We start from the raw sequence: 9667 nt of genomic DNA on the forward strand, positions 1-9667 counted from the left end.
TATGATATGGTCTTGCTCTTGCACCTAATAAGTTGCAGGCTTCAACCCATTAATTGTCTTATGAAAAGATAAATGTAAGTTTTATTTTATATCATCTTTCAGCCTAACAATTTTTTCTGTTTTAATTTGCTGTTCGTTTGGATTGATGGAAGATTATCCAAAGTAAATAATGATTAATGGATTGGATGTCTAGGAAGGCATGCATCTAATCTACTACTACTATCTCTATGCAGTGTTTCACTCCAACTATGAATAACGAGATGGGAATGATTTTGTGCGACTCCCAACAATTGTTTCGTGTGTGTCATTCTCGAGCCCTGTGTTTGTTCCCGCGGTTCACTCCCTCTCCTCTGCACATGCACTTTATTATGCCAACAAACACCATGTACAAGGAATAAGACACACACTGATTTGATAGCTAATTGAGAGACAACAAGAAAACGCGTACATTTCATCAATTTACCAAGTAGCAGTATTCAATTAGTAAAATGATTAGTACTACATAAACACTCTTTTTTAGTATTCAATTAGCTAATTGACTATTTTTTTTTTTGCAACAAAAAAAAAATAAACACTTTTTTTTTTGACATTTAATAGACCTAACACGAAAATTTAGTGACGGTTTTTAAAGGCCACAAACATTAGCAGCAACTAAAAACCATTTAAAATATATGTTTATTAAATGTTTGCAAAACAAAGTTGATGTCTATATATCTTTTTTTTTTTGAATTTCGTATATATATCATTATTGTTAAGTTAAGTGAATTAGAGATTTAGAGTACATTTTTGGTTTAAATACTCTGGAGGTCCCTGAAATTGTCTGCTGTACGAAAATAAGTCCCTGAATTTTTTTTTTCCGATTCCGAATCCCTGGAATTTTTTTTAATCAAAATAAGTCCCTACTCGTGTTTCCAGCCTATGTGACTCAATTTTTGCTGAGTCATTTATTCCACGTGACTTTTCTATTTTTTTTTAAATACACATGGATTAAAAAAAATAAAATTAAACATTTAAATTTAAAATCTTATTAACTTAATTAACCCTAAATCCCTAAAAAGATTTTAATTTTAAATGTTTAAATTTAAAATTAAAATCTTATTAACCTAATTAATCCTAAATCTAATTAACCCTAAATCCCTAAAAATATTTTAATTTTAAATTTACATGTTTAATTTTATTTTTTTAATCCATGTGTATTTAAAAAAAAATAGAAAAGTCACGTGGAATAAATGACTCAGCAAAAATTTTGCCAAATAGGTTAGAAACATGAGTAGGGACTTATTCTGATTAAATTTTTTTTTTCAGGGATTCGAAATCGGAAAATATTTTTTCAGGAACTTATTTTCATACAACAGATAATTTCAAGGACCTCCAGAGTATTTAAGCCTACATTTTTAAACAAATTTACCTAATAGAACACGGGTTAAGGTGTGTGCATTGCAGAGATACCACCAATCCCAGAGTCACCTAACTATATCTTCTTGGTAACCAAGTCATTTCCAGCAAGCAAATAAAACAAATGGCTGGGTTTGTTAGTATTATTAAAAAGATTCCATTTGCGGCAACAAAGATATATCACTCATCTAATCGAAACACCATGTAGAAGGAATGCTTCAGTTTCTCTCACTCACCCACATTTACTTTACTTTTTTTCTTCTTTTTCCACAGTGAAATTAAAGATGGTAATGAATGAATGGCTGTGGTAAAGAAAGAGACGAAAGATGTCAATGTCAGAACCATAAATGAGAGGGAGTTGGGTGCTTTTGATGGGAACAGCTGAAGAAGCATGTGAAATGGTAACCAAGTCAAAAATATGCCCAAAAGATTTTCTTGTTTCCTTGCTTGTGTTGCCTTGTCTTTCTCACTTTTTAAACTCTTTTTTATATTTTCTCTCTTGAAACCAATTAATGTCCTTATCTAAAAGACTCCCCAAACCCCGAAAACACCCCTTAACGAATGATTTCGGAAAAAGGAAAAAAGAAACAAAAATTACCAACACATTCCTTCGAATTCCATTTGGTTTCAGAGCAGAGTCACCTTTTTTTGGTGCCTGAAATTCTGCCAACTTGAATCAACACAACTGGGACAATCCAAAACACTGATCATGAGTAACTAGATCACATGCATGCGTTCTGGTTCTGGGTCCCATCATCCTTCCTCTTCTTGAAAAGTAGGCTTAATTTTAAACAGAGTTGCTAAAGTATGACAATGATCATGATAACAATATTAGTATTACTGATTAATCTAAATGGCCATTTTTGGTCCATTTAGTATATAGTGTTTGAGTGAGTTTGGTCCCTTAACTTTTTTGTCGTTTGATTAAATGAAGCGGATGTTGTTAGGGACAGTTACTGTATTGACATTCAATAATTAAAGATTGTTATAATTTTGCCCAGGTTGTGTGAACAATGTCAAAAACATGGCCACTTTCAAGACGTTCTAGCAAGTACACTCCACTTCCTTTGATAAGTTTTTGACATTTTGAGGTTGAGCTTTAAATTTAGTTGGCTAAGTATATCCTCCTTTAAGGGCACAAATACATCTTAGTGTTGGCCAAAGAAAGAAAATGATTTAAACTACAAGGAATCATTCATATTGGGTTTTTAAAGAGTAAACTATAAGTGAATTTGATAACACATCTTCTACCTAAAACCTTAAAATATTAGGTTGCATAGATCCTCCCACTTATAAATCATTCAAAATTATCATTATATTCGAATATGAGACTTACCTATACTTGATACCACAACAGTTACATCATATTGATTTTCACAAGAGGACCATGTATGATGCTAAGTGTGAGGAGCAGAGACGGATCCATGTAGTAGAGTATGAGGGCAAATGCCCTCACTTAAATATGAAAAAAATACATTAGAAAAAAATTTGAGTAGTAAAAGTATGTGATTTTTTATGATTTCTTTGATCAAAATTGCCCTCACTTATATTCCACATTGTTAAATGCCCTCACTTGTGTTCCACATTGTTAAATGTCCTCACTTGAGTAGTAAAAGTATGTGGTTTTTATGACACATTTGGTAAAATATGCCTTCACTTATGTCTCCTTTGGTAAAAAATGTCCTGACTTCTAATAGAATAGGTTAATTTTTTTATTACGAATTTATATGTATAAATTGCCCTCACTACATAAAATTTCTGGATCCGTCACTGGTGAGGAGGGAGTATTACTTGTATTTTTGCATCTCCGTCACTTATGCATATTCATTACATATGTATGTCTCTATTCGAGTCTTAATATGAGTAAAAAGAAAGAAAAAAAACTTTTCTAAAACACAATTCTCTTATTTCTAAGGGCTCGTTTGGTATGTTGTATAATAAAAGGCCCGATAGTAGGTCTGATAGTATATGACTTGAAAAAAATTAATATTATATAGCATTTGGTCATACACCGTATACCTTATCATTTCGTTTAAATTAATATCAACCTATGTTTCGTAAAATATTGAATAATAATATATATTATAAAAATGTGGATGGTGTTAGTGAGTGGTTAGGGTGGTGGCAGCGGTGGTGTTGAAAGTGGTGGTATGGTGGTGGCAGTAGAGGGTTGTGGTGGCTGTAGTGACAGTGATGGTTCAATTGGTAGCGGCGATGGTGGTGGTGTTAGAAGTGATGGTGATGATGGTGGTGGTGGTGGCACCGGCAGTGGATGGAGGCGGTAGTGGTGGTTGTTCTTGGAATGAACATTGAAGAGAGGTATAGTACCTAGAGGTAGAGGATTGTGCTAAGAGAGAATGAGAATGAGAGAGAGAGTGCTGAATTTCATGCGCGATTTTCTCAAATGAGCTCCCAAAGTCCCTAACACTGGATAACTACCTCCTATTTATAGAGCTTGGGTACTACCTATTGGGCCAATTGGGCCTCCGAGGTCAAGGCCCAACTAAAGGCCAGGGCCCCGCCTCAGGGCGGGATACATGCTGGGCGTTGCCCCTCTAGGGGCTCGCCCAGTCCACTAGTCCACAAGACACCGAGCTCGAAGTATGAGAGCTAAGTGTGTCTTTTAAATGCTTTTACATATGTCTTACAGTACACCGGAATCTGCACTGCCAACATGGCTTGAGAAAAGAGAAGTAAACTATATCGCCAACATGGCGTGAGCAAAAGGAAACTAGCATTTTAAGTTACCCAGTCCACTGACTTGACGAGCAACCCGAGCTGGCAAGTCCACAAGTCCACGAGCGGCGAGAGCGATTACTTCGTATTGGCGATAAGTTGGAGCAGGTGTATGATCGTTCGCCGGCGGGAAAGGTGGCAGGCATGGGTCACGTGCTGATCATTCAATCATTGACTGGCAGTAACCCCGGCGAGCGACTGAACTTTGTTGTTGGTGTCACATGTCAGGCGATGGTGTTTGATCTTTATAGTGGCGAGGCTTTTCGCGCTTTCCCTTATTTTAAAACCCTTTCAAATCTCTATCTGCCCCACGTGACTGCCCCACGTGATGTGTCAGTTACATCAATTTCCCTCTTTCTCCGGAACCGTCACTTCACCTTTCATAACCGTCCCATCGTGCGCAGTAACTCCCCATTGCACGCGACCCACCTCCCCAAAACCATCATGACTTCCAACCTTCCACACGCGTCCAACACGCGTCACCCTTCCAGCTTCCCCCCTTCTCCTATAAAAACCCTTCTTCCCCACAGTCATCCCTTTCCGAGACCTCTCTTTACTTCCCTAATCGCTTACCAAACTCCCTCTGCCCACTTCCGTTCCGGAGCCGTCGCTTATCACCCTTTTCGCTACCCACTCTTCACATCCTACTCCGGTGAGTCCCACTGTCCTTATCTTTGCATCATACACATACTCATCTTTTCCTTTCTTTCACTTCACTGTCTTCTAAAAATGGCTTCAAGCCCTACCTCCCCTAACCACTCCTCTTCTTCCTCCGGAAGCGACCCTGATGCCACCGCCGCCGGCGGCCTCCGTTTAGAGGTCCCGGAGATCCCACCTTACCGACTAAAAACCTACGCCACTCTGCCCCTTCCAGTCCAAATAGCCCCCACTCACGAGGCTATAGACCAACCTTCTATTTTCCAGAATAGCGATCTCATCGTGCAGTTCGTGAACTCCCTGGGTGGTTTGTCTAATGACGATGAGTTTAACGCCAAACTCAGGATCTGGATTTGCAGTCCTGGGGATCGCCCCTGGCTTCATAAGCCAGACGGCGACGTAAAGAGATCCCATTTTTTCTTTGCGTATGAATACATGTTTAGCGAGCTTGGAATCAGGCTTCCTTTCTCGCCCTTTGTCCAAACCGTCCTCCGCGACATCAACGCGGCTCCCTGCCAACTCCACCCCAACGCCTGGGCCTTCATTCGATGTTTTGAAATCTTAAGCGCCGCTGTCGGCATCGCCCCATCCCCCACCAGTTTCTTCTACCTCTACGACGTCGACCCCAAGTCCATCAAAAACAAAGGATGGATTTCCTTGAAGGCCCGAGCCGGCCGGAAGTGCTTGCATCCCCACAAAAGTAACGCGAAGTCCTCATTCGCGCGGAAGTACTTCCGTGTGGCGGTTCATCCCGCCTACCCAGAGGCATTCACCCTTAGAGACGGGACCGCCCTTTTTCCTCTTTACTGGACGGAGAAGCCCAATGGGATCACCGATCCCTTAGAGGAATCTTTGTCCGCCAACAACAAAGCCTTTCTTAATCTCCTTGCCCCACTTCCCATCCTTGACTGCACAACAGTCCTTGAGGGCGCTGACCTCTCAAGAACTCCCAAATACTTAGGTTGTCCATAGCTCACTTTTATTATTGACATTTCCTTTCTCGTCTCCTATATTGTCACTGATCGTATTTTTTTATTGTTACAGAAGATATGAATTTCACGAACGCCGAGCTCCTGAAGGCCCGCGAGAGGAGAATGGCTCGCTTTTCCCCAAAATTCAACGCTGAGGGCGACGTGAAAAAGCGGGGCGGTGCTGAGAACCAAGCTGAGAGCACCAAAGCTCCCAAGAGGAGAAGATTGGTCAAAGCCTCCTCCGGCGCCGGCACATCCAACCCTGGCGCTCAGCCCACCACTGCTGCTGCGCCTAAAGGCAAAAATGTCACTGAAGCCTCCGTCGCCGCGGCTACCGAGCCAACCACCGTACCAGCTTCTACTCCTGCCACCGCCGGTGCGACCGCTGCTGTTGCCGCTGAGTCCACCGCTGGCGCCACAGCCGCCTCCGTCGGTGCCACAACCACCAACATTTCTCAATCCTCAGCTGCCGAGAAACTCGCCGGCGTCAACGCCACAAAAGCTGCTGCGTCTTCCGACACTCCTGTTGGAGAGAAGGAAAAAGAAAATGAAACCCCGAAGTCTCCCTCTCGCCAAGATGCGCCTCCTAGCCCGCCCTCAACACATGATGCGGACCCCACAGACGGCGCCAAATGTTCTTGGAATGAACATTGAAGAGAGGTATAGTACCTAGAGGTAGAGGATTGTGCTAAGAGAGAATGAGATGAGAGAGAGAGTGCTGAATTTCATGCGCGATTTTCTCAAATGAGCTCCCAAAGTCCCTTACACTTGATAACTACCTCCTATTTATAGAGCTTGGGTACTACCTATTGGGCCAATTGGGCCTCCGAGGTCAAGGCCCAACTGAAGGCCAGGGCCCCGCCTCAGGGCGGGATACATGCTGGGCGTTGCCCCTCTAGGGGCTCGCCCAGTCCAGTGGTGTTGGTAGTTCATGGCGGTATGTAGTGGTGGTGACGATGACGATGAAGGTTGAGGTGGTGGAAGAATTGGTGGTGGTGGTATTGTAAGGTGATGGTGGTGGTGGTGGTAGGTGGTGGCGACGGTGATGGAGGTGGAGGGTGGTGGTAGCGGTAGCGATATGGGCAAAAATAATGGTGGTGGTAGTGGTGGAGGGTGACGGTAGTGGTGGTGGTTTGTGGTGGTATGTAGTGGTGGTGGCGGTGACGATGACCGTTGAGGTGGTGAAGGCAGCAATGGTGGTGGTTGTTAAGTTCAAACGCCTTCATCGTCTGTCTTACTTTGAATGATAACAATTTTTAATAGTCTTTCAATACAATCTAATGAATCCTGTTGTTTACTTTTCAGGAGCAAATCAAATGTGACTTACTTGTTACATCTTGGAAGTTCATATGAATTGAATATCAGGATAAACAAGCATAGTCAAAGACTAATAATTTATGATTTACTAGTTTGTCTTAGATTTCACATGAATTGGAATTTTGGATAAATAAGGACAATCTAAGTAGTTAGTCTTTTGTTCAGAAGACCACTTTAAGGAAAAACCTTATATGCAAGGACCGTCTACATAAGGAAAAGACAAAGCTCAAGAAGGCATATCATCTTCTGACTCTACGATGATAAAAGAGCTTAGAAAGAAAGTTAAAGATCGTCTCAAGAGGAGAAATCGCCAAAAATATGAAAGTACGATTCTTCAACGGGTAGATTTTGATCAGAGCTGAAAAGAAGACAAGACAACACATATCAGAAAGAAGAGCTGTCAACAGAAGATCAGAAGACCTTCTAGAAGAAGAGCAAGATCGTTTTATGGAGAAAAAGCGATCGTCTGTATAAGGAAGAAAGGAGAACTTGCAGAGGAGGATCATCATCCAACTCAAACTAGCCAACCAGAAGAAACAGTGTTCAGAGAAAGCAAACATCTTGTCAACATGGAAAAAATCTCTGACGACACTGAATAAAGAGGTCAAAGTGTAAAGCTTCACACAATCATCAAATATGCACAATGACCATTTAGTGACGTGGCAACACCATATTAATTCTCATAAAAATAATTCCACGTATCAATTTGTTAGATAGCAAATTTCACGTGTCAATTTGTTAGATAACTTTCAATTTGTTAGATAGATTATTATTTTTAAATCTGAGAAACTTGTTCATAAAATATTAAAATTTTAAAATTAAAAGATTTGTCCTAATTATCTAAGATTTACTTAAATTAAATAAAAAACCAAAAAATCAATAAAAATACCATAACAATTAATTAATAAAAACTATCAAAATCTATCAAATCACAATAAAAACTCATAAAATTCTAAATTAAATTGTAATTACGGTTCTCCCACAGGACAGATGTCGAACGCGATGTTGGGACAATAGGTTCGACAATCGACTAACAGTAACAAAACCAGCAAAATAATAAAAAAGAACACAGATGATTGGTAACCCAGTTCAGTGAAAAACTTTCACCTACGTCTGGAAGGTTTGCACCCAAAGAAAAGAAATCCAATATCTCAAGATTAAGGAGTTACAGACACTCATGAACACCACAGTTCATAGTTCACTTCCTAATCTACCCAGTGTATTTCTACTTAGTATCTCAACCTAAGTATGAGAGCTCCACTTTCTCTCAATCACTGTCATAGTGATTGGTAACAAACAATCAACAATCAAAGTTTTAAGAATCAAAGAACACAGAACACAACTTTGCTTTATAGAATCAGGGAGCAAAGTTTGTTCACAAGAAACAAGGACAAATAACAATGAAAAACCCTAAAACACTTGATCTCTCTCTATTAGCTTCGTTGGTCTTCACGTTATAGGTCTTCATCCTTTTATAGACTTCAGCAGCAGCAGCAAAGGCACTAGGGTTTACTTGGGTTGAAGTAACAGATTGCAACAACAAATCAAAACAGAATCTCCAAGATATTGTTGCAAAATTCAAACGTTAAGATAGAAATCAATCTTTTAACAAAGATTGTTTCAACAAATAACAACCCACAATTAAAAACCTTATGATACAGCTACTTGAACCTCAAGTAACTTATAAAAACATATCTTCATAAGATCTTCAAGGGCCCACATCACGTTCCAACCAAAGGACTGATGTCCTAACTTCATGAGATCAGATGTCAAGGCATCAGCTTCGACATCAGGTTGTTTTTGACAAAATGCAGACAACAATGTAACAACAATCTCCCCCTTTGTCAAATTTTGTCCAAAACAACTCACAGATCAGAGAGGGTAAACATAGAGAACCAAAGCTCCCCCTTAGCAGCAGACTCCCCCTCAAATGATGCATCCATACCAACAACAATCATACTCCAAAAGGCATAGTTGGAACAAAGAACATAGCAGCAGAACATACTAACTATCCAACAAGTGTAAACCAGTAAAACAGTAGCAGCTTAGAGTACTACACAACCAGTTACTTGCCTTGTCTTGAAAGAAAGCTACCAAATAGAAAGTTCCCAAGTAGAAAACATAGTCTTCACAGCAACAGAAACAACCCAGATTCTTCACCAAACTACTCCCCCTTTTTAACACAAATTTGGCAAAGGGTGCACAACATAAACAAACCATCACTTTTAAGACCAGAATGACAACAATTCATGAATATTTTCAATAACTGACTTCTTATAACCGGTAGATGGTTTATAACCCAAGGTAGATTGATGGATTTGGAGATCAAGTTCAGATGTGTCAACAATGGGGTTTGGATTTCCAGCAGAGGGTTCCATATTCACATCTGAAGTAGTCTCAACTAATGTCTCGACATGGAGTTCAACATTGGGAACAAAAACGGATTCAACTGATATCTCATGAATCACATTAGGCACAATAGCATTAGGATCTGCACTTACAAATTCACATATGCTTGCATGAACAGTTGCTGGGGCATTTGAGACTTCAAGTGAACTTGCAGCAACAAATTTCTTCCTCCACTCCTTCAT

General features: G+C 40.1%; 1 protein-coding gene across 1 annotated transcript; it reads right to left on the reverse strand.

Annotated features, from left to right (window-relative positions):
- Positions 1 to 9301: 9301 nt before the first annotated feature.
- Positions 9302 to 9667, reverse strand: LOC130715097 (uncharacterized). The gene has a single exon (XM_057565139.1). The coding sequence runs from the start codon at positions 9665 to 9667 to the stop codon at positions 9302 to 9304; it is 366 nt and encodes a 121-aa protein (XP_057421122.1).

The sequence above is a fragment of the Lotus japonicus genome, chromosome 4, assembly GCF_012489685.1.
Source record: "Lotus japonicus ecotype B-129 chromosome 4, LjGifu_v1.2".
NCBI lineage: Eukaryota > Viridiplantae > Streptophyta > Magnoliopsida > Fabales > Fabaceae > Lotus > Lotus japonicus.

Bases quoted from the DNA above. Each gene is read 5' to 3' on its own strand.
- LOC130715097 (XM_057565139.1), bottom strand. From the start codon at position 9,667: ATGAAGGAGTGGAGGAAGAAATTTGTTGCTGCAAGTTCACTTGAAGTC.